Source organism: Anser brachyrhynchus, assembly GCF_964034855.1.
Source record: "Anser brachyrhynchus genome assembly, chromosome: 13".
Lineage (NCBI taxonomy): Eukaryota > Metazoa > Chordata > Aves > Anseriformes > Anatidae > Anser > Anser brachyrhynchus.
This window is the reverse complement of record NC_137708.1, coordinates 6,990,578-7,014,087: the sequence shown is the minus strand read 5'-3', so window position 1 is coordinate 7,014,087 and position 23,510 is coordinate 6,990,578. Positions and strand designations below refer to the sequence as shown.

At 42.0% G+C, this 23,510-nt stretch overlaps 1 protein-coding gene across 5 annotated transcripts in view; it reads right to left on the bottom strand.

Moving 5' to 3' along the window:
- Positions 1-42: 42 nt before the first annotated feature.
- The window catches only part of MCF2 (MCF.2 cell line derived transforming sequence), a 58,943-nt gene continuing 35,475 nt past the window's right edge, over positions 43-23,510 (bottom strand). For 4 of the 5 annotated variants that reach the window (XM_080553635.1, XM_080553637.1, XM_080553638.1 and 1 more), the window contains 18 exons: positions 23,220-23,391; positions 20,201-20,289; positions 19,526-19,614; positions 19,227-19,293; positions 17,244-17,359; positions 17,060-17,129; positions 16,595-16,687; positions 16,188-16,280; positions 15,504-15,629; positions 14,451-14,672; positions 10,776-10,868; positions 9,713-9,791; positions 9,116-9,179; positions 8,751-8,857; positions 8,562-8,674; positions 8,170-8,282; positions 6,782-6,882; positions 43-1,987 (listed from right to left, as the gene is read on the bottom strand). In XM_080553635.1, the coding sequence (XP_080409761.1) occupies positions 1,947-1,987; positions 6,782-6,882; positions 8,170-8,282; positions 8,562-8,674; positions 8,751-8,857; positions 9,116-9,179; positions 9,713-9,791; positions 10,776-10,868; positions 14,451-14,672; positions 15,504-15,629; positions 16,188-16,280; positions 16,595-16,687; positions 17,060-17,129; positions 17,244-17,359; positions 19,227-19,293; positions 19,526-19,614; positions 20,201-20,289; positions 23,220-23,391 (1,848 nt within the window). In that variant the 3' untranslated portion in view covers positions 43-1,946. The remainder of the gene's footprint in view (positions 1,988-6,781; positions 6,883-8,169; positions 8,283-8,561; positions 8,675-8,750; positions 8,858-9,115; positions 9,180-9,712; positions 9,792-10,775; positions 10,869-14,450; positions 14,673-15,503; positions 15,630-16,187; positions 16,281-16,594; positions 16,688-17,059; positions 17,130-17,243; positions 17,360-19,226; positions 19,294-19,525; positions 19,615-20,200; positions 20,290-23,219; positions 23,392-23,510) is intronic. The other variant, XM_080553636.1, reaches the window with a different exon arrangement.

The following is a 23,510-nucleotide window of genomic DNA, read 5'->3' as shown; positions in this document are numbered from 1 at the left end:
TAGCAGAGGTGTCTTTGGAATGAATTGCATATTCTCATATGAATTTATTTAACAACTTTTAATCTTTAAATATAGATTTAACACATTTTTTTACAGGTACATATACAATATAGTTCATTTAAACTTGCAGTCAGAAAATTCCCTACTGTAATTTATAGTAACATGTACATGAAGAGCCTAGTTCAACAGCATACTTAAGGTAACATACCATGTCATGTGCAAAGTTTCAAATGTTAAAAATCTCAGACTGTACATTCAGATTTGCAGAACTAATCAATCTCATAAATTAATAAAAGCTTAGATTTAAAACTATGGAAGACAAAAAGATTAAAACCATTTAATATGCAATGTGTGCTATGCTTGAGACAAGTATTTACAGTTGTACCTCAAAATGTGTACTGTTACCACAAGAATTGCTACCACTATAAACAGCCCCCTTAGTAACTTCAGAGAATCCTACTTTTCCACCTAGCAAGTGCATCATGACCAGCTTTAAAACAGACAGAAATAAAACTTCAGTGACTTAAAACCTCCCTGGTTTGATTTCCAGTGGCTGAAGAATACTGGGCTCTTTCTAGGTCCTGCAGCGTTGTTGAGCTCAGACTCAGCTGGTCTCGTTTTTGGCGGTGTGGGGGGGTTGCCCACAATGCTGGCCACCCACACTGCAGAGATGCCCACGGCGGTGTGGCAGCGTGGCAGGGAACCCCCGGGCAGCGACAGCCACGAAGCAGTTCAACAAGTCCTTTGTACAAAAGTGGTCACCAGAAAAAAACCCAGTATGTTTGAACTTAACAACTTGGTACTGTAGCTAAGAATTCATGGTTCACAAATCAAAGTCAGATCACAAAGGTCCCCCTTCAGTCCATGGTATAAAACATTTTGTTTTGACAGGACAGAGCAAGTCCACTACCGCATGCACACTATTAACCCTGTTCTCAACGTAGTCAGATGCTCTTCGCACACATCTGCTTAAAAGTCAAACCACCTGTACTTATGATCTACAAAAGCAAATCTAGACAAAGAAACACAAAATTAAATTGAGTGTTCAATATTCTTTTTCTTTCCCGAAAATTCAACTGATGCATTATTGTTAAAGATGCTGAAAAGTAGTCTTGTCACAAGAACATCCTTAGTGCAAACATGGACATTTAACTTTGATTTATGGCACGTGTTCCAAAAGTACATACATTAAATGTAAACTTCAACACTTGCTTGATACAGGTTTCAGTCTTGGGACGCTTTGGGACCCTAAGCGATTGGCGACAACCCTGAGTTGTCAGTTTGACCTGATCCAAACCTCACTGAAATCAGTGGGACTGACTGCAATGGGCTGGATTCAGACCCTAAGTGCAAAAAAAGGATCTTTAGCATTATTGCATCTTCACATGTGAGTCAGCCAGATGATGCTCTTACAGAACATTACATTCACATAGCTGATGTAGATATTTATGAAAAATCCATCCATAAAATCAATTAAGCAGGACATACTGCTCTTTGATGTTTTTTGTTTGTTTTTGGTTTACCAAAACTCAACTGTTTTATTTGAAATCAACTTCAGCAGTTGTCAGCTAGTAAGGAGATAAAGCCTTCAACCTGTAGAGGAAATTTCAAGCATCTAAACCAAGTGTCAGGAAACCGTAGTGTACTTCTCTGATGAAACGTGATGGATGCCATGAAAAAACAGCAGGTAAAAATAATAAAATACTGTACTTTCCATAGTGAGGAAAAAAAAAAAAAAGGAAAAAAAAGAGCAGAGAATGGCTTCCTTTATGACTATGAGAAGCTGCTTAGGACCCCGGTCCCGTTCAGTGCAGATGAAGCTGTGGAGCTCTGTGAATGTGATGAATAGTACTGGACAACTCCAACTACTGTGCTATTTCTCTGTAACACTTAGTTGAAAGCTTCCAAGAGCATCAAAAACAGGATGCTACTAGTTCACCCGTAATTCAAGGGGAACTAAACTTTCTTGTGTTACACAGGGCAGCATCTATAAAGTAATGAAGAATGATGTTAATATTAAAGCATCTTATTCCAAGAAATACATTGTTCCCTGTAATCATGTAACATCTGTATAACATTAAAAACAGCACACTCCTGTGGTTCTCCCTAAAAGCTGAATGCCCATTACCTTCAGTGAGAGCCTTGGCTAAGGCAGGACCACAGGGTTTGACTCGTTTCCATAACCTACCACTTGATTATCACAGCGTGGTCAGAGGTTATCTTCTCTAGACTCCTTATTTTGTCAGGCTCAAAATGGCTTTCTACACAGTTACAAAATAGCTGTTCTATGAAGCTGGCTGGCATCACAAGTTGTGAAAGTAGACCCTGTTTCATGTTTCAAAGGCAAAAAATCAGCATTATCTTTAATGGACCCTGCATAATAATTCTGCTCTCATAAAGCCTGCGGCTGCAATAATTAAAGTGCATGAGTAACAGTGCAAACAGCTGTGCTACATCTGCAAAACTACAAGTGGCATTTTAAACAGAACTTACACAAACCTTGCACTTTTCAGCTAGCACGCTTACGCCAGCTTGCAAGAACTCAAGAGTTCAGCCATGTACAATATTCTTATGAGGCTAATTAAAACCACGTGGCCCAAGCCACGAGGTAAAGGGTTGCCTCAAGCTCACCGTAATCAAGAGAATGAGCCCAGTGCCCCAGCCAGCCGGGGCACAGCATGCATGGAGCTCAGTCCTTTGGGTGCTAGAAGTGAGGGAAAGCTTTGCTCTGCTTTGCATGAAGAGCACCCCCCCCCCGCCCCACACACACATGCCCAGGGATGCCCTTAAGGCTTGGAAGAGACAATTTGGCAAGTGGGATGTTGAATAAAACTAGAAGAGGGTCTGGGGTGTAACACAGGAGCAGGAACCTGGCCAGACCTACAGCACACCACAGAGGGAGAGCATTGCTGCTGCCTGCATCCTCCTTGAAGCACGCGAGTGTGTGCATTTGCCCTGGCAATGGAGCGTTCTCCCATCACAGCTCTGAATGCTCCTTGGTTTGGGGCTCAAATTAAATTCTGCCGTATAACTTTTTCTGCTGTTTAGAAAGACTTAAAAGTTGCAGCAATATCTGTTTTTTATATGTAATCTAATAAGTAGAGGCATTTATCACTGTTTCTGTTTTTCACTTGAATTTTTTTTTTAATTCAAGCTGCTCTATTTCATGCTCTCTTCTAAAAGAACTGCCTCATGCAACCTTCATGCAGTGAGTGGAAATCAGAAACCTGCCCTTCTCTCTGTCCAGATTTTAAAGGTCAGATGAAAAAGGCTGAAAATGTATTGGCCTCATTTTGCTCTGACGTGAGAATTCTGGAGTGAATAAAACGCTTCCTTTGCTTGCATTTGTTTACCACTGCTGAGAGAAAAGAAGAGCAGAGCACGAGCTTAGCCTCCATGAGAGGGGAGCTGTGGTGCCCCTGCAGTGAGCACCGTGTCACTGAGATGAAAACATGTCACACATCTGCTTTGGGTTTTGGCAAGGACCTCATCGTCTCTGCTCTCCCAGCTCTCGGTTCGCCGAGCGGGGTGCTGCAGCACAGCTGGGAGGTGACATGGTTTGTCCTTCAGTGACACAGGTGCTGTCAGTTCTGTAAATCACAGGAGCAGGGGATCTTTGGCGTATTAGCAACCTGGGAACTTGCAGAGGTATTTTGTTTCCTGCCCTGTTGTGGAAGAGAAATTTGGATTCTGACACCGCAGCCGTGACCTTTAAAAGAAGGTGTGTCTTACACAGTGGGCTACTCCTTCTTAATTCATACCGAAGTCAAGGCAGTTAACCAGGCGATACCTGACCGCTTCAGCAAGGCATCTTAAGCTAGCAACACATGGTTAAATCTCAGCAGTAGCTGTTTTCTGAATACTGCTTTTTCTGAGCAGAGTTCTCTCCAAACTTTCTCTTAGTTTTGCATATTATCACCTGCGATACCGAACTGTTTCTATAGCATGCACATAAAAAAAACACACCATAGACTGCACAGGAAACAAAATAAATCTGTTCAGAAGACAGAAGCAAGGACTAATCTCAGAAATTATAGCTAGAGGCATGCCAGAGGGGAAAACTGTTTTTCAAAATGACCTCCAAGCCTTCTGAGTAAGGTCCAGGCCAAGATTTACACAAAGTTTAGTGAGGTTTTCCATCCCACCTTTGCAATAGAACGTTTAGATGAAAATGATGAAAAACTGTGACATGGCATTGTCACAATAGTAACCACTCATCCATAAGGCAGAATAACTACGCAACCAGGTAAGTAAAGAAAGAAAATCATCTGCATTTTCAGGATTCATATGGATGTTTGAAATTCTCCCTTGCACAGAGGATCTCCCTTGGCAGGCCTGGTGCAGGAGGACAGTGTATTTGCAAAGCTGACAATGGCAGTGTAGTAGGACATTCACCAAATACTTATCTGATAACTTCAAATGGGCAGAAAAGTTTTCTATAACTTCATTATGCTTTGTAATGGTCCAGCATTGGACCAATTGGCAGGAAGTGAGAGGAACAGTATGTAAGCATGAAGAAATTAGCCACACTGGGTGGGAGGTTTTGGTAACGGCCACAGCGTAAATCTAAGGAAAAACATTAAGGTAAGGGAACCATTTCATCTATTCAGTTAAAGGCTTGGCACTGAAAAAAATGAACTTCAGATTTTTCTCCATGCTGACTGTGAAATTCTGTGATGGGAGATAAGTTTGTTATTGACTGTGGGGACTGGGAGCCAAGCACTAACAGAAGCACCAGCCCCATGAAGGGCTGGGGCTGCCCCGCATGCTTTCAGACCCTGGGGACCCCACACCACCTTTATCAAGGTTACTCCCTTACATGCCAAACAGCGCTTCTACACAGGCAGCTGAGAGTATCTGAAGGCTACAGTATGCCCTCCTGCCCCTACTTTGTTCTTTGGCTGCCAAATTCTGTCTCTGCTGTATCGGGCTTGGCCTGTCCTTGCTCCATGGGAGACTGGCTAGAAGAACTTCTTGCAGCACTGGAGCAAGAGCCCCATCTTCTGCAGAAGCAGAAAACAGCCCAACACACACCACATCCCTGAGCAGTTAGTGCTGCAAAGTCACCCACAGCATAAAATGATCAATCCACAAAGGGAACAGCATTGCTAAATACGAAGGTGCTGCCACAGAATCAGTTTCCAGAGTGCAAGGTGCATGGTGGCTGTAAGGACACGTCACTGAAAAGCTCTAGGAATAGCTCTAGGAAACTGAGAGAAAACATCCTACATCATCCTACAATGTTGCCTGAAGTGCATGTAAAATTAGAACCATGCCTAGAGACTGCATACACAATCAGCAACAGAGTGTAAGATCGAAGTTAATCTAAACAGGGAAAATCGAATGCCTCAGCACCGCCACCAGACCCTGGCGACACAGCCGCAAAGCATCTGGGCAGCGGTGTGACACTTACAGCAGCAGCTTTCGGTGGTTTTGCCTTGTGAAATTCTTCTCACTTTGCACTCAGTGACTCTGTAAACTAGCTTGGAGCTGCAAGTCTCTAGGAGCTTGGGGATGTGACCGCTGGCAAAGCAAACCAATGTTCAAAGTCTACTGGCATCCCATTTTCAGGGTGCTTTTAGGGTTGGAGAAACCTCCCGCACAGGTTGTGGTTCGGGACCAGTGGGAAGCAACAGACAGACTTCCTGACAGAAGACTTCTTCTCGCCTGTGTGGGGCAGCTGTTAGACCACTACAAACTGTCCCAGATGTAAAATCAGAAAGAAGTCTGTGAAATTTGACTGCCCTACAGCAAAGGGGATAAAAAATAACTTCCTGTACAGCAAGGATTTTTCTGAAAAATACTGGAAAGCCATCAGTGTTTTGTGATAAGGGCTGACTAGAATTTTAGGCCTTTCAGAAGGCCTCATTCATATTCATCAAAATAGGAAATTTTTACAAAAAAATGAAGTATTTAACAAGAATTCTACTCAAAACATGTTTCACATGGTCATACCTGGTGGCTTCTTCTTTTTCTTACTTTTTTCTTTTTTAATGGAATAAATCTATGTGGGTTTTCTCTGTATTTTCTGAGCTGTTCCAGTGACAACCACCAGCCCCCTACTTCCAGCATGATGATGAAAAAGCATGGAGTGGTGATACCAAATACATGGCAAGGGTGACAGGCTGCTCTTAAGGCATTTTCTGCTATGCTTCTATTTCTATGAGTACATTTATGACTAGAAAAAGAGAAACACGATTTTTAAGACTAGAAGCCTTTTGCTAAAACCTGGTAACCTGTTATAAACTTTAACGATGGATTAACAAGCAGGCCTGCAGCAGTCAGCAGTGAGTGCAAGAGTGAGGCTTGGCCTGGTGCAGAACCGAAGCATTGCCTTTCACGTGCTTAGGATCAGGCCACGGCGTCTTTTGCAGCACAAGGTGGTTTTTACTAGGTACATCCTATTCACATGGGGTTTGAGCTACAGCAACAAGAAAGCAAAAACAGTCACAGGAATCCTTGCTCAGACTCCATTTCGTCTCCTAGATCTTCTACCCAGTGCTCTTGCAATGAAACCTACATTTTAAAGTGTTCCTTTTTAATTTACTAGTGCCCAAAGTCACAGGAAGTTCTTAAGGTGCTAACAAAAACTAAAGAAAAAAAAAAGAGCAGGAGCTTAATTTACTACTTTTTGCAGGCTTTATGGAGTAGCTGCTTTTTTTTTTTTTTTTAACCTGCAAAGGCATACACAGCCAGATTTAATACATCAAGTGTAATACAAATGGCTTAAGAGACCTGAATCAAGTTCTCAGATATTTCTGCTGTGCATATTATATGATACCTGCGACTTTGGCATTCCGAAATCTACAGTCACCGACTACTATCTGCAGACTGTGGACAGGAATCCAGCCTTCTTTTCTTCTGTTTAGGTTTTTCACCAACCTTTGAACAACAACGGTATTAGTAAAAGAAACAAACCACGCCACGAACAGTTTTGTATCAGCACTGGGCATGCTTTTCACCACTGCCAGTGCAACCAACAATTTGTTCAAACCAGGGGAGCATTATAACAGAAGCCGTGCATGCATTTAAGTCTTCCTCCCAACTAAATTCAAGCACCTAATTAAAAAACCTACCTCGGGAACATGGTTGCCTTGGGCCCCTCTCTAGTTAATTGAGGGGAACAGGTCTCTCCAGAGCATGAGTTACCCTGCCTGGGACCGGCATCATTCCCCAGAGATGCCTGTTTCCCTCCACTGACTGCCGATGAAGCCAAGGACAATTACTTTCCTACTCCTGTGGCGAAATCTGTGCTAACAAAAAAGCTTGATATGAGGAATCTTTGCCTGGCACTGGCCAAAACTGCCATGAGAGGTGGGAAGCATTCACCAAAACTCAGATGCTTTATATCTTCTATTTGCTAACAACAAACTGAATTTCCCATGAAGTGTAAGGTTCTGTAGTTGTTGGCCAGGAATCCTCCATGGGGCAGTTGTATCTGTGCATTTCCAGGCTAGTGCCTGCACAAGTCTGATTCAGCTAACTGCTGATATTGCCCTTCCATCTCCAGAAAAAAACAATGGACAGGAAAAAAACAACAGGCAGGAATCTCGGCCAAATTGCTGGAAAAATCAGAAGAGGGCATGCTGCCCTCTGAGACAGTGAAACTAATGGTTCAACAGGCAAGACACGGCTATGGTAATTTCCCAGGAAATGCTCCCATCTATAAGGAGAGAACCAGCTGTGAATTGCTATCCTGCAAGCCACAGCTTTAAATACAACTGAAAAATAGTCTGCAGCCATTAACCAGTTAGCACTGGTTCAATACAGCCATTTGAGGCAAGAAATTGTCTCGTAATTACTCAATATTGCTATTAATAAACCCAGATGAACAAAGCCAACAGCTGAGCTGGGGAAGGCAGCAAGTGGGCAAAGAGTTCTCACTCAAACCATCATTTTGAGCTAGAAGAGCACGACTGGGGTTGTTAAGAAGTTAATACAACAAGGCTCACCCAGACACCCGTGGCAAGGGAAGTCTAGACATGTTTTCCAAGGCTAAACCAGTGTGTATGGCCTCTAGCCTTGGCAAGGGAATGAATTCTCTAGCTTTCTGGAATAGACTGAAACCTAATCAGAAGCTGGAAGGAGTATACAATCAGGCAGGCGAGGCTGCATGGCACTGCCTTCCAGGCTCGCAGAGATAAGGCAAAGTAGTCCAAAAATACCTACCACTGTCCCTCACCATCTTCATGCAAAAGCTGGATTTCATCCCCATTTTTCACCAGCAGGTCCTCTGATCCTCTCTTCTTGCAGTCTGCAAGAGCTTTATATTTTCCTGGAGACTGTGGTAGAAAGAAAAAATTATCTTACTGAGCTACATTTGATATCATGCAGCTATTATTTCTGACTGCCGCAGGGAACACGATAGAGCACTAACAGCTACCTTAATTAAAATTATTTCAAGAAACTGTGTCTGAGACATCTCCTCATTCCCCAAATTGAGATATGGAAAAACTGAGACATGGAGAAGATACACCCATTATCCAGTGAAGCTTAGCAAAGCAAGACAACCAAAAACAGCAGCACCTCCAGCTTTGGCGCTACTGCACTTCTGTACTAACCAGCTGGTTCCCCTCCTCCTCCTCGGTGTCCGAGCAATTGGACAGGTACTGGTTACCGGACCACTCCTCTAGCCCCTCACAGATTTCCAGGGACTGTGACATTCCTGGCCAGCCTGCAAGATAGCACGCAGCTCAAGTTGGGGTACCCCAGAGCCTGCAAAGCACCCCAAAGGAAGGGGGATGCCATACTTCTGTGGGGCTTGCTCTGGGGAGACAGGAGCACGCTGTCCAGTGGCACCGGGCTGGTGCGCTCCGAGTCATTCTCTTCTGAGCTTATGGAGGCTCTCTGCTGCTTTCTGAAAGATTAAAAAAATAAAAAGTAGAATGCATCAATCTTAGTTTTAACTTATAAATTAAATCAAACTCCATGAGGCTTTGTAGAACAGGATTATAAATAAAAATAGTACTTTCTCATATATGCTTTTATAAATGTAAAGGATCTTAGTGACCAGTTTTGATTTTTTAGGGTACATGAAAACAAGCTGCAGCTCAGGTCGCGCTGCCCAGCAAGTGCTCCATGGTGCTGCCCGCCTGAGGCCATTTCTGGGACTCACCCGTCACTCAGCTGGGAGGAGAGGTGGAGCTGGTCCGTGCATGAGCCCGGTTGCTGCTTCTCCACTGCAGGGAGGTCAGACACCAGTTTAACATCTTTTTTTTATTAGCAGCCATCACACTCGAAGCCTTATTTTAAAAGCAAGACCTTTTGCAAAACTCTAGTTATTATTGTTTGGAGAGAACCAGACCTAGACACTATTGCAAAGCACAGACTGACTTATGATTAAGATGGTATGTTAGCACAAATCCAATAGCAAGCATGCCACTGAAGTCTATGGGACTATAATATGCTTAAAACAAGGCACCTGCTATGTATCTTGTTGAATTAAGCGTATGAGAACAAATGTGAAATAACCTCCCATGGTAACGACAAAAAAACGTACTTCTGTAACTCATTTCTACGTGAGTACCCGCCCTTTACAGCTCTAACGTATGTTATTTCCCTGTAATATAAGACCTCACTCCAGTATTCTGCTACTAGGCTTCTTCTGAAAATCAATTCTCTGGTGAGAATTAGTGGATTTGAAGATTAGTAATGTGAAAATAGGAAAGGTCTGCTGCAGAGTGAATGCCACAGAGAAATTGGTCAAATGTACCTTTTATAAGCTCCTGCTGCTTGAACAAAATTTTTCTTATTTCATTTAACCACGCCATCTTCAGATCTACTGTTTGGGCCTGGAAAAAGAGAAAATTGTCTGAATTTTGAATTATGAAACACCATTATATTGTATGAATAGAATCTTTTCAATGCTGCAACTATCTGAAATCTTCTTTCATCCAAAGTCACCACTAAATTTAAAACACTCTCAATCTTTAAAAATTGATGACCCCCACTACATCCAGGCAACACTGTGAAAATGGTGGAGACATCACTACAACACAAGAAGTGCAGGCAAAAGCACATTTGAGCTTGTATCTTGCCTCTTCTTAAAACCACCCAAAGGGGCAGACCTGCCTTTGGAATATATGTATACTCTGCTACATACATCTGCTTTATGAATTTAAGTTGGCTACTGTGTTGTAACATGGAGGAAAAAAAGCTGGGCAGACGACTAATTCAAAAAAAGTCAACCACCAATATTTCCACAACAGGTTTCCTGTGAACACCTCATTAGGCAAACATTTCACCTTCATAAATTTCTATTCAAAATGCTACAAAAGGGGAAAAAATAAACAGAAAGAAATTAGGCCAATCAGGCTCCTATTTTGTAGATGAGTTGAAATACTACTGGAAACAGCACCACAGAGGCCATGCTTTCGCTCTGGGAGCAGTTCTGACATCTAATTGTAGTGGAGCATGTGGTTGTGTTCATTAAAGAATGAGGCCCATTTCCCAGCTCAATTCATGTAAGCTGTTAAGCACAGTAAAATGTTTTTTTTTTTTTCCAACTACTGGCCTATTTGAGATTTCATCTGGAATAAAAGGCTCTATTTCCAAGGAGCAATTCTGTCTCCACTTCAAGATAACTTTTACAGTCCTGGCTTGGACACTAAGGGGCAACCACTGGGACAGCTCTGTACACGCAGGCATGGTGAAAAAGGAAGAAGAAATACACGCTAAACGTCTGATAATCTTAGATCCCATAAAGATCAAAGAGAGATGTTTCCATAACACTATTACAAGGATGCACAAATATTCAGATTCTTGAAACTACAAACCTGCACGACGTATACTTCTTCTCGTCCACTATACCAGATTTCAAATTTTCGATGATCTCCTTTCACATTCTCAGTTATTCCAACTGCATTCATCTGCAAAGAAAAACGAACAAAAAATTACACATGCCACAAATCTTTCCCTCTTACTTATGAATCCAGACATCTTGCAACATGTTAAACAAACCTATTTTCACCCAATTTAACACATTTCATCAACTTTAATTTCAGTAGCAACTCAAAGTCATTATCTGACTTATTCCCCCCCGATGTTCCACCAGCTTGCTGTATCTGCAAAGGCTTTCTTTTATCATCCAATAAACCTGAGGGGGCTTTTCATTCAGGAATCCGTGGAACTGAAAAGGCATGTCATACCTCTTTCAGCATAAAATTTCTCAGATGAGGTATATGAAGCTTTATAAACACATGGTGCATTATTTTTCTACATGCTTTATTTGTGCCGCATTATTCTTTATTTACTTGCTGAATTCAGCATTTCATTCTTTCATCGATCTTTAAAAACCGTATGTGAAGCCTTTAGCTCCTTCAGGAATTTCAGTTCAGTGTCTTTTGATCTCTGACCTTTCAATGTAGTTGACACATTATTCCCAGGTTTTCTAAAGAAGGATTAATTTTTGGATATCCAGACTGAGCTGCCATAAATCTGGCATTGAGGAAGCACGCAGATTTCAAGCTAGATGTGGCTGAATGCTGCTCTATGTAGGTACCCATTATCACAGCCCACTTTTGATAGTTTGGATGGAAGTGCCAAAGGCACAAACAATTCAAGACCTGCACAATGTGACCCAACTGAAACAGTAGCTCAGACTGTGACTAGAGACCAAGAAATTCTTCGGTAACAGGAGACCTCTGACCCATCTGCTGAGCATGCCATGCATTTACTGCCCTATTGGCTTTGTAAGCTGAAAAATACTTTAATTCCCAATATTGCATAAACCCGCTTCTCGTTTAAAGCATAGTTTGCTACCAATTTATCACTGATTAACAGATGGTCTAAAAAAAGCTAAGTATACCACTCAAATGTTTTAAAACAAATCTAATAATAATAGTATCATATATCACAAATTATTCACCCAGACTGTATTAGGTAAATCCAGTATAAAAACAAATAAAGCGTTAGAAAGAACATCTGTTAAACACTGCTGTTCCTATTTGTTAATGTGCATACTCAGAGCTTTTTGTCTGAAAGGCTAGAACATCAGATGGGCTCACCTAGGCAAACTCTTTGTTCCTATTTACTTTTCAAACACTGGTACCCATTTTTAGTGAGTATGAACAGCCTCAGGAAAAAGGAAGCAAGTTGCTAATTCGCTTTCCTGGTTTCTTCACTGGTATAAATAACAGAGCTCTTCTGAACTTGTGAGAAGCTTTTGCCTCCAGATTTATAAAGAAAGGGCACTGAATAGCAATCAGCATTTCCTTGTCCCTCTTTGCCTCGCAGCTCTCTCTCTCAACCCAGTCCTGCACAGTCAGGTTTCACAGAAGTCTAGAGATCTGCACTGATGCTGAGGACTGAGATTGACTGCAAGAGTGTGACTAAAGCCAGAGACTGTTCACGCTTTTACAGTTTTCCACATATCCACTCATATTTTAAAATGAATAGGTTAAAACCTGCAGAATGGTCTTGTTATGAGAGTATGAAATTTTTGGAAAATTTTGGCCTCTGCAGTATAGTGCTATAATACTGCAGAAAGCCAGATCGGGCTCTATTCTGACTTTAAGAAAATGCAACACTAAGATGTTGAAAGGGCAGCCTAGAGAACACCTTATCCAGATGCTGCAATTTCCAGTTCTGTGCAGCTCTTCTGGCTTGGTGATTCATACGGTGCCTGCTGTAAAAGCGCCCAGGCATCAAGATATTAGAAATTTCAGACTATCTACCTCAAGGATGTGAAGGAAAGTGCCAGGAATAGATATATTTAAGGTCTGTTCATTCATGTTGGTGTATTTTAGAGCTCTTTTTCCTCCCCCTGAGCAGGATTTACTGTCCCTTCAGCTGTGGTTCACTGCAATGCAGATTGAGGTGGGTTAGAGCTTAAAGCTCTGGGATGGCATTCATCTGCATCAGCTTCCACTGTGACAAAAGGCAGACCGATCTACTTTGCACTGTAGTGAGTTATGAACCTGCACGTTCTAAGTTAGTGAATCTCAGCTGAAGAGATATTTGCTTCTGGCTATTTTATATAGCATGTGAAATGTTATCCTGGGATTTTTTGTTCATTTGCATGCTTGTTTTGGGGGAAGTATTTTTTGTTTTGTTTTTTTTACAGATGGCCAGTTACACAACTTCCGTGAAACAGCTTTATTTCATGCTGAATCTCTGCAAAACATTCTTGCAATTGAAAATAATTCCCTGATACTATTACCAATCAAACAAATGTCAAGTTCCAAAAAACATGACTTTGCCCTCAGGTCAGCAATTCTGAAAATGTACGCGTGGGGGGATGTAATCCTGCAGCATCCATGTGTTCTCTAACCCCAGCTTCTCAGCTTGGCAATCCAAACAGCTGGAAAATGAGCCCTCCCTAGACAAACACTGGCCAAATCACCTGGACTCCTGAACGTGTGATTTTCTCCATGCCACCTCTTCAGTTCTTTCAAAAGTGTGTATGGCAAAACAAGTACTACAGGGAAAGCAAGCTCCCCAGAAAGAAAATGATGCTGTTTGGGAAAAACATTTAAGTACCTAAACATATGGCCTTGGATTTGTTTTTAATACACAATTTGTGATGAGCACTGGACCTGAACAGACTTACCTACTCTAACACCTTTGAAGGTGTTTGACTACTCCTAGCATCTCTCTCCCCAGACTCCATGGAGGTCAGGGGACCCGCAGCATTTGGGCCTGAAGGCTCAGCCTCTGAATGCCCACTTTCCCACTCTCTCATATACCTACATTGTTCTTTTATTTATCAAGAAAAATAAGGCAGAGTACTGAGACAAAATGCTCATGTTAGAAGGGCTCATCACACACAATATGCCAAAAGGTCTCTTTCAGAGGAGCAGTTTGGGATTTTTATTGATAACAGTTGGCATTTATAGGCTTGGGACAGTTGTTTATGTCACTCATATTTTGCCAGAGGCTATTCTCTTTGTCTAATAATTGTACTTTTAGCTGCAGCTAGGGCCTGCTGAAGGAGAAGGGTGTGGGAGAGGAAGATGAGTGATCCCCATCCTTCTGGCTGGGGGACAGGGCTCAGCAGCAGCCAGGCTCCTGCTGGCTGTGCAACAGGAGGATGCCAGCCCAAGGGGCCTCCTTGGAGACTGGGGGCATGAGGTGCCCCCTTACTCTCCCAGGCGGCTGGGGATGATGTCAGGGTCCCCCAGTTTCCTGCCCTCACCCCCAGACCCGGCAAGTGGAGTAGGGAAGGGAGAAAGGCACATTCCTGTCCCTGAGACTTGCCCATAGCACTGCTTCCTTGGCAGATGCCATCACATATCTCATTCTGAGCCTACGTGCTCCCCAGCCGCTGCTTCAGCTACAAAAGTCCTCACAACTTCTTATAACCACCAGCCTTTCAAGTCACTTCCATCTGGGGCAATATAGTCCTTTGCAGAATAAACCAAACGCTGTGTTAGCGAAAAAATACTATCTGGGTTCACAAAGTTATCAGCTTACAACACACATGGCCATGGTCCCAACGAGAAAGTCCTTACTTTCAAAAAGTGCTTAAAACTGTAAGATGAGGTTTTGTCATATCCATCTCCATGATCCTCTCGCTTCTTGCAGAAGACCAAAGCTTTCTCGTACAGGAAGAGATGCCTCTGCATTGGCTTGAACCTGGCAAGATCCTTCATTTTTGTTGGACCTTTTCGATGTCCCGTCCAAACACTGAAAGATCCTTGCATTAATACTTTCCCTAGTTCACTCAAGTCGCCCTGGTGAAAATATGAAAAAAAAAAAAAAAAAAAAAAAGACAACAATTAGAACGTAAGAGGATTGTCCAAGCAATGAAGGGCAATGGGGCCAGCCCTGTTCCAAGGCACACCACTCTAAGAATAGGTCTTCCTGGAAGGATTAGATTATCTTTCGGGAGTAGTGGTGCGATGCCAGGGGGGAAGAGGAGGTCTCAGACACAGGCCTACAGTTAGTCTTTGCAAAGAAATACAAGTCAATAATTGAAAGAACCAGGAAGCTAAGAAAACTTGGCAGCTCCTACAGAAGTCCAGGTCAAGGGCTCTGGATAAACTAATTTTGTGGGAGAGGACAGATGAGAGTTGGGCCTAAACAGAGGTCTTGGAGAATGGGAAGAAAAGGGCTCTTCAAGGAGGACAGAACTTGGACCGGCAGCTTAGCCATACCCTCATCCTTCCTTGAAGCTCTAGGGAAGACAATCACCTCAATGGCTAAGGATCAACATCAGCCCCAGGGAGTATTTAATTAAATGTTGAATGAGAAATGCTATGACGATACCCTGGCTAAATCATAAGGCGAGCCATTAGAGAACTAAGGTGGATGATGGAAAAATGCTCTCAGGAACCACAAGGTGGCAAGAGTGGGCACCATGCAACTCCATGTGTTGTTTGGATGCAAATAGTTTTCAAAATCCTGAAATCAAATGGAAGACTGTCACCTGTAAGAGTTTCCTGATGCTATTCACTTTGTAACTGTTCTAAAGTAGTTTTTAGCTCATACATTCTGGGACACTATCCATTTCCAGTTCATCATCCAGCATTGTACAAGGTTTCTTATTACCCAAATCTACTCACGTCATATCCTGTTATTGAAATCTGATGCATAGAGTCATTGACTGACTTTAGCAAATCCAACATTGCAACCAGAGCTTCTTGAAGTTCCTGAACTCCATCACAGCTTGTGCTGTACTTTAGCAACTCCTGAAAATAGAAATGCAAGAGCACATGTTTGCACTTGAACAAAGCACACGTTTTTCCATCTCACGCGAAGTTTCCAATGCCCAAGAGCAAGCTGCACTCCCTGAGTTCCTTTTTCATGTCACCGGAAAGACTCATTCTAAACAACAGTCAGTATGAGGTGTGGAACACATCTATGAGGGAGGTGAAGGGGGACAAGGATGAATGCATTAAAGATTATGGGCATTGCAACAACCCAAGCAGGAGACATATTGGTATAGTGTATTTCATTCATCATGCTCTTACAATCATCTCTGGTTCATTTTTCTTACAAATGCTTCTGTCATTCTGCATCTCTGAACAGATTCAGTCCTTCTCCCCATGAAAACGACTTGCTAAAAGCACACACTCCTTTTTCAGATATGCGAATTTTCATGCTCCCTGAATGTCACAATGAAGGGCCAAGTTACACAATATCTAATCTAAGGATTGGTGCTGATTTACAGGTAACCTTTAATTGAAAAATAAAATGGAAAATAAATCTATCTCCCAACATCTTTTCACAAGCAACTTATGAAATACCTTCAGAAGTAACTGGTATTTTGTCAGGCGCTGCACTGGCTTGAGCAAATAGGAATCCAGCCCGAGTTTGTGCTCTAATTTTCTTTGGCACTCCTGGAACAAAGGACTCAGATTAAGTAAGTCAGGTGCTAACTATAAGTACTTATTCCAACAGCATGAGTAATACAGATTGAGGGCTTCAAAGATTTCATGTCAAACTGTCCTAAAGAAATTTCATAAAAACATGTAAAATAATATAATGAATGGTTGTGCTTTAAATTGTTTGTGTGCGAGAAACTCCAACTGCTATTTTTGTCAGGCTTCCATGCAATGGTAAACAGAATATGCTGCAAAACAGCGGAATGCTGAGGACAGTGTTTAGGACAAATGTCCCAAAATGCCTGTCTTGATAGGAACCAACATCTCACCTGGAAGAAGGTGCTTTCAGAGCACTGCCTCCACAGGGACTCCGACCGGGGCTTGTTCTGACAGTATTTCTCGTACATCTGAAAATCCTCTCGCTGAAAGGAAAACCAAAATGCAAGTTAGAGACAGGCATGCAAATCTGCCAGGCAGCTAAAGAGGGTGAACACCCAAACTGTAAATTTGCTTTTCTCTCTGCTGCCAACTGTAACATCCGAAAGTCACAGAGTTTGGTTAAAAGAACCACTGCTGGGAACCAGAAGGCTCCTCACAGCAAACCACGGTGTAGCCATGACTGCTGCTTTCCCCCATCTGCTGCTGTCCACACAGTTGCATTCCCTGCCTTGCTGTTGGTATTACATATCAAAAGCACCTCACTCAACTGACACAACTGAGATGTTGCAGAGTGCAAAGCACAGCAGAAACACTGGCCTTAAAGTCTGCCTTATATGTGAAAATGAGTCACCAACCCTGTCTAGGAAACAAAATCCCACTCTCTCGGGTGCTCCCAGGCAGCTTTCCAAACTGTGCAGGAAAATTCTGCAAGAGACAGGGGAAGAGACAAAATGCAGCTGTGAGAAAGGTACTACTTGGGTATTTAATCATTATAGGAAATCGGTGTGGCAAAGATGGGGAACGGAACCAGCATCGTACTTGTTGTGGAAGTCATATATCTCAGGCATGTTTCCAAAAAGGACATCCTTCCTGTTCCTCAACACGGGAGGCAAGAGAATGACCATGGCAGGGTTGTCCATCTCTGCTCTGTAGCCCTGCAGGAGGCAAAAGGGGTTCATCACTACATTTTTAAGGCCTTAGATTAGAATCTACTCGAAGGCAGATGAAAAATGGATGTGAGCAGACTTTCAGTAAAATATACTTTGTTTCAAATTTCAACATCCCTTTTATTTCTCCTTGTTGTTGTTCTTTGTTTTGTTTTGTTTGTTTGTCTCTCTAAATGCCTGTCTTTTAGCACATCAGTCCATGGGCATCTGAGGCTGTGGACCAGCAGGGGAAGGGCTCCCACAGGGTGGGCAAACACCGCAGAGATGCTCTCTGTTCACAAAAGGCAAACTGTAGCCACTTTCTGCTCACTACGGCCTGACTGCAGGAGAGGTCCTGAAGGAATACTTGTCTGTGTTAAATGCTTCTGCTGTTATGACCATGGGACACAAGTGGTATCTTGTTTGTACAGAATGTGCAGTTACAGACACTCTCAGGAGATCTGGTTTACAAGGTGATTTGTTACAAAGCAGAGATGGCTTGAGATCCTATACGAAAATCAATGAGTTTTTTGCGTCAGCACAAGACACACTGAACACCAGGATCTCACTGTTCTTTGATTCTTGCTGCCTCAGGATTCCTGTCCTCTCGCTCCACCTGCCTCTTGAAATCACAGCCTCTGCTACGTACCAGGGAAGAGTTGTAAGGGACATTATTACACTATGTATTGCTGGGTGGAACTGGGAAACAATGCAAAGCTCCCTGCAGGAAAATCACATTACTACACCAATGCACAAACAGTTACCAGATGTGGTAAATATCCTAAATGTAGAACAGGAGTGAGGCAGAGCCAGAGCTCAGGACTGTCTCTGCAAAGAAAACATCAAAAAGCTATTGGCTCCAGCTCAGGCAGATAATGCTAGTCACCAAGTGCTGCACAAAAGTGAGGTCAATTTCACACAAGTAGCATGTGTTTGCAAAAATGTATTTAGTATGTACAGCGTATCCTCTTCTGCTTTTCTAATTAATCTCTTATACTAATTATGGTTGGAATCAGTATTCCCTCTACTAAGCAGGCATTCTGCAGTTGATTAAGGGTGCAGTAGAAGATAAGTATCTGGAAAAGTAGTCATTTATATTTAACCACTGCAATGAGGCTTCACTCTTTAAAGGAAATGCTATCTTCAGAAAAGTTAAGTCTACCTGTAAATTTTTTTTCTATCTGGACTTGATAAACACAGCAATAAATCTGCATACCTGCCAACTGCTTTATCACATCAAGAGTGGTTTAACAAAATAAAAAACAATCAGTGCAGGGCAATTACATGCAAATTACCTGCAGTTGAACAGATTTACATGTTGTTTGCTCTTGAGTCAAAGGAATGTACGGGGGAAGAGGTAATTAACAGAGATTTGTTTTGGTCATCAGCAAGTGTCATTGTGGAATACAGTACAAGTGTCTAAAATGGCAGTACAAGAAATTATAATCTGGTTTCTAAACTAAGAAATGTGCTTTATACATTCTCAAACCTCACAGCATTGAGAAAAAAACCTTTCAAAAATACAACTTTCTTTCGTCTCCAAAAGGCAAAAGAAATCAGGGAGCAGTTAAAAATACCAGCTTTTTGTACATTTTTACAAGCACTGATAAAACTAATTACCAGTGCATTTGTGTACAAACAGAAGGCTTCTTCCTCATTCTAGATGAAAAGTTCATCCTGACACCAACTGTTCCTGCAGATGCCTCCAACTCAGAAGTAAAAGGGAGAAAACTTGAAAATTCATGACTGGCTGGGGATCTGACAGTTTGGTAGAAACCTGTCCCATCACATTTTTGCTTAGTATGACAGAGTGGCAGGTGCCCTTTTGTACAAATCACCAGGGAACAGTAGTGAGCAATCTGAAGAAGTCACTCACCGTCAGAACAGTGAATAGCTCCTCTACATAAACTCTCTCCGTTTCTATAAGCTCATTTATGACATGGCTATAGCAAAGAAAAAAATAGAAGTATATTATTTCTATGTCTGTAAAAAAAAAAGCACAAGCAATCTGCAGTTAAACAAGCCCAAAACGTCCTGTGATCTCAGTAACAACCAATGTGGGGACGACAGAATAGGCAAAAGGGCAAGAGGTAACATCCAGGACCAGATGGATGGTGTATGAGCTGGCCACAAATAGCCATAATTTTGAGTGATTTAAACAGGGTGAAAGCTTACCCTTTTAGTATATCTAAGTTGTCATCACTGTCTGAAATAAACGATTGTAAAGAATTCCTTTTTTCCTGATAGTCATGCATTACTTCAATCTGGAAAAGAAATGGGATAAAAGAAATGGGATGCGCTAGAAAAAGCTGCAGAGGAGTCACTGCAGGGGCAGGATGAGCCCAGCCCTTGATGTATAGGAACTTCGAGGGGGAAGGATGAAATACACTGCATTTTAAGAAATCCTTTGTGCCACAGAACTTTAAAAGGGCATAGCCTATATCGGGTAGCCAAATATTCCTAGAAATTACTCTGCTACATAAAATCTGGACATACTGGCAACATTCATTCATGCGGAGACCAGGGAACAGTTTCCACAGGGGAAGCATTTGCCGATGTGGAGTTTTCCGAACAGACATCACTGTTATGCAAATGCAGGCAATAACACACAGGAGATCAATATCTGTGACTAGGCAAAACAATCCAAGATAGATCTGAGATGCTGGACAAATCAAAATAAACCACAGGGATATGAAAGTGTAAATATTATTTAAAAAACAAACAAACAAAAAGAATATTAAGAAAAAAAAAAAACACCTTCAAATCCAAAGTGTAAGCTCAATTTTTAGAAGGATTTCAACTGGGATCTTAATCTATAAAACTCACTCAGATTTCACTAATAATTTTTACCTTGCGAGAACTTGGAGTTTTTCTTGATGTTTTCTTCCCAGGGAGAGAGAGGTCAAATGAAAATTTCAAACTGGAATTAAAATCCACACCTTGGGTAGAGAAAATAATAATTCCGTAATGTACTTTTATAGTGATGGAGATGGTTCAGAGAGAAACTAATAAGTCACAAAGAAAAATGGGATACATTTTAGGAATGAATGGTAAGTTAGCTAATACTACAAGCAAAGTGACAAGGCAAAGGGAATCTCAAACAAGAATACTGAATACCAAATAACACAGGTCACATGGATGGACATAAAGGCCATAAAGTAAAATCTAATCAGAAGAAACAAACTGTACATTTTTCCCAAAAGGGAACACTGTAATCAACATCTAACAAAGTCTGTGAAGCTTTTTCGAGTGACAGAGAATGATAAAATCAAATCAACTAGCAGAATACCACCTACTGGGATACTGTATTAAAGCCCTTTTATTAACAGAGGATGAGATGCTCAGCTGGTATAAACTGTTTGAACAGTGCTGACGCAGAAGAGCCATGTTTGTAAAGCAATGAGCAGAAGATGCAGTGAAAGAAATGCACACAGCGTAACGCAAACTGAAGTGGAGAGCAGGCACCCCAACTTCAGATTGTGCTGGTTAAATACAAACCATTACGTATCATCACACCAACGGGGTCTTAAACCCCCACTTGTGAGCATGCTGAATGCTCAAGGAGCAGACCGCTGGAGAGCAGGTCGGAGATGCGCGTGGGATGTGTCCCACCACAGACCCGGAGACCCAAAAGAAGCCTGGATTTGCCAGCGGTCCTCCTGGGAGACACCCACTGGGAGCACGGATAAACAGGGCAGATGAGGGAGCCATCAGCTGCAGCTCTGTTTGGCTGGCTGGGGAGCTCCTCCTGCGACAGGGGGACTTTACTACAGCGCTCAGGCTTTGCTGCAGCCTGCTGTACTGCTGCCACACACCTCACTATGTTTTATGGCTCAGGGTGGGGTGGGTTTATTTCCTTCCCCCCCAAAAAAATCAGGTTTCAAACTAGGAACCACACCTATCAGCTTGGGCTTCAAATCCATGGCAAACATGAAAGAGGAAGTGTCTGTCTTCAGACAAAAAAAAAAAAAAAAGAATAAAAAGGAAGGAAAAGAGGACGAAAGTAACGTGCTCAGAGGTGGTTTGGTTTCAATCCACACCATAAGACCCACACGTCTCAAAGCACTCCCGGCGGAGCCCAGCATGCATCTTTGACACTGCACATCACACCAGCAGGACTGCAGCCTTTTGATGTTCTGTGTCAAACAGAGGAGGCCTTATTAAAAAGCCCTCTTGGCATGATCTATGCAGAGAAGGGCCTTTTGTCTTTCCCCTCTTGCTGGCTATGCTCATTTCAACATATTTGATCACGTCTTTCAGCAATACGATTAATGGAGGATACCTGTGCTTTGCAGGTGATTGAGTGTCTTTGCTAAAAAAGCATGCGTTGCATAAAGGTGCATCAAGTAAGATCAGCCAAGTAACAATGGCCTCACAGCATCCCATGGAGGTGGCCATCCATTTACCCCTAATATTTAAATCACGGATTCCTCCTTAATACTTTCTTGTGTTTAGAAAGCTGAAAAAGTTCTATTAGGGCAACATTTTAGTTTAAAGACTTGGAACTTTTTTCATGTTTAAAGGTGTTCAGAGGGCAGGGAATGTGGTACTGGCTGGGGAAAAAGAAAATCTGAGATTTATTTGCTGCACTGACCTGTGCTCCATCCCACTCCATCTAGCTTTGTTTCCGTCCCTCCACCAGCATGGTTATTTACCTTAGCAGCTCCCTGAATTGGAACCACTTTCACTGTTTTCATAGCACCTAATATCCACCATAACCAGTATTTATTAATTCATCATAAACATATTTGTATTAAAGCAAATCACCAGTGTTTAATTGTTTTATGCAGTCAGAACGCCTAGTTTAATGTCCCCAAATAACTTATCATATCCCTGATTTAAAATGTGAACATTACTTTAAAATACTTCTGAATTCTGATACATACAGGGCTGTTAAGGATGGAGGCTTTAATGTTATCAATTAAATCTAACATTGTGCCACATCCCATTAACAAAATCAAGGCAGAACATTCGGTGACATCAGTTCAATCAGAATTGGTACCTTTATGGGTATTAATTATTCCATAATTGGGATTTAAGGAAGACATTCTCAAAGAATCAAAGGGAGTTAAGCATCCAGCTCCTCATTTATGTTCATGAGATTTGAGCTTCTCATTTCTCCAGGCTCCTTTGCAAACGTCAGTCTAATTTTATGTCAGTTCCAGCTCAAGACAATTATGGAGATTGTCACTGAGAATAGGTATATAAATAGGCTTTAGGCGACAGAATAGGCTGAAGAATTTATACTACTTTTTGTCTTTTTGCCCTGCAGTACTAATTCCCCAGTTCATACCAGTAAGATGCTCAGAAAGCAGAAGATGCACTGCTTACAGCTGCCTTTTTTCACTGGGTAGAAAGTGAAAACAAATACCAAGCAACCAGTCCCCCTGAGCCAACCTGAGCTGCAAAATGTGCATGATGCATTTCTACACATGGAGCGCAAAAAACATTGCATTCATTTTATCTACTCATCTTTCTCCTTTCTGCGTGGTCATCTCATAAAAAAAAGAAAATATCCTAAGAATTTTGGAAGCTCTGATACTTCACCGTTTGGAAAAAACAAGCAGCACCCAAGAAACCGCTCAAGCCCTTCTTGTAGCTAGGAAGTGCAAACGAAGCTAGCACAACAGCACAGAGCGGCTCATGACCAACTAGCCTATGCATTCAACATTTGGGCTCCACATCTCATTCCTCACACAGAAATGGGAAGATGAACACAAAAATTGGAAAGATAATATATCATCTCATACATTTACGATTGCACAACTCTGCATCAGCCAGAGCAAGGGCTGGTTGGCTTATCAAGTTGCGTTACTCTTCCTGGCTGAAAGCAAAATTACTATCTGAAAACACCATAAAGATATTTTACCATGTTTAGGAGAGAATAATGGTGACTTTGATCGTGGAGGATTTTCTGGCCGAGGGGCTACTAACTGGACGGGACGCACGTGTTTATCCAACAGCTTCTTGAAGCAAGACTGCCGATTCTCAAACATGCTTCGAACATTTTCAAGCTTGACCTGCACTGACTGTATCTGGCACTGCAGAGTGAAAAAGACTTTTGTGATCACATAACTACCGTTATTACGCACTTTGACCCAAAACATAGAACTATAAAACTGACAACACCACAGCACAGTCTGATCTTACTTTTTACTTG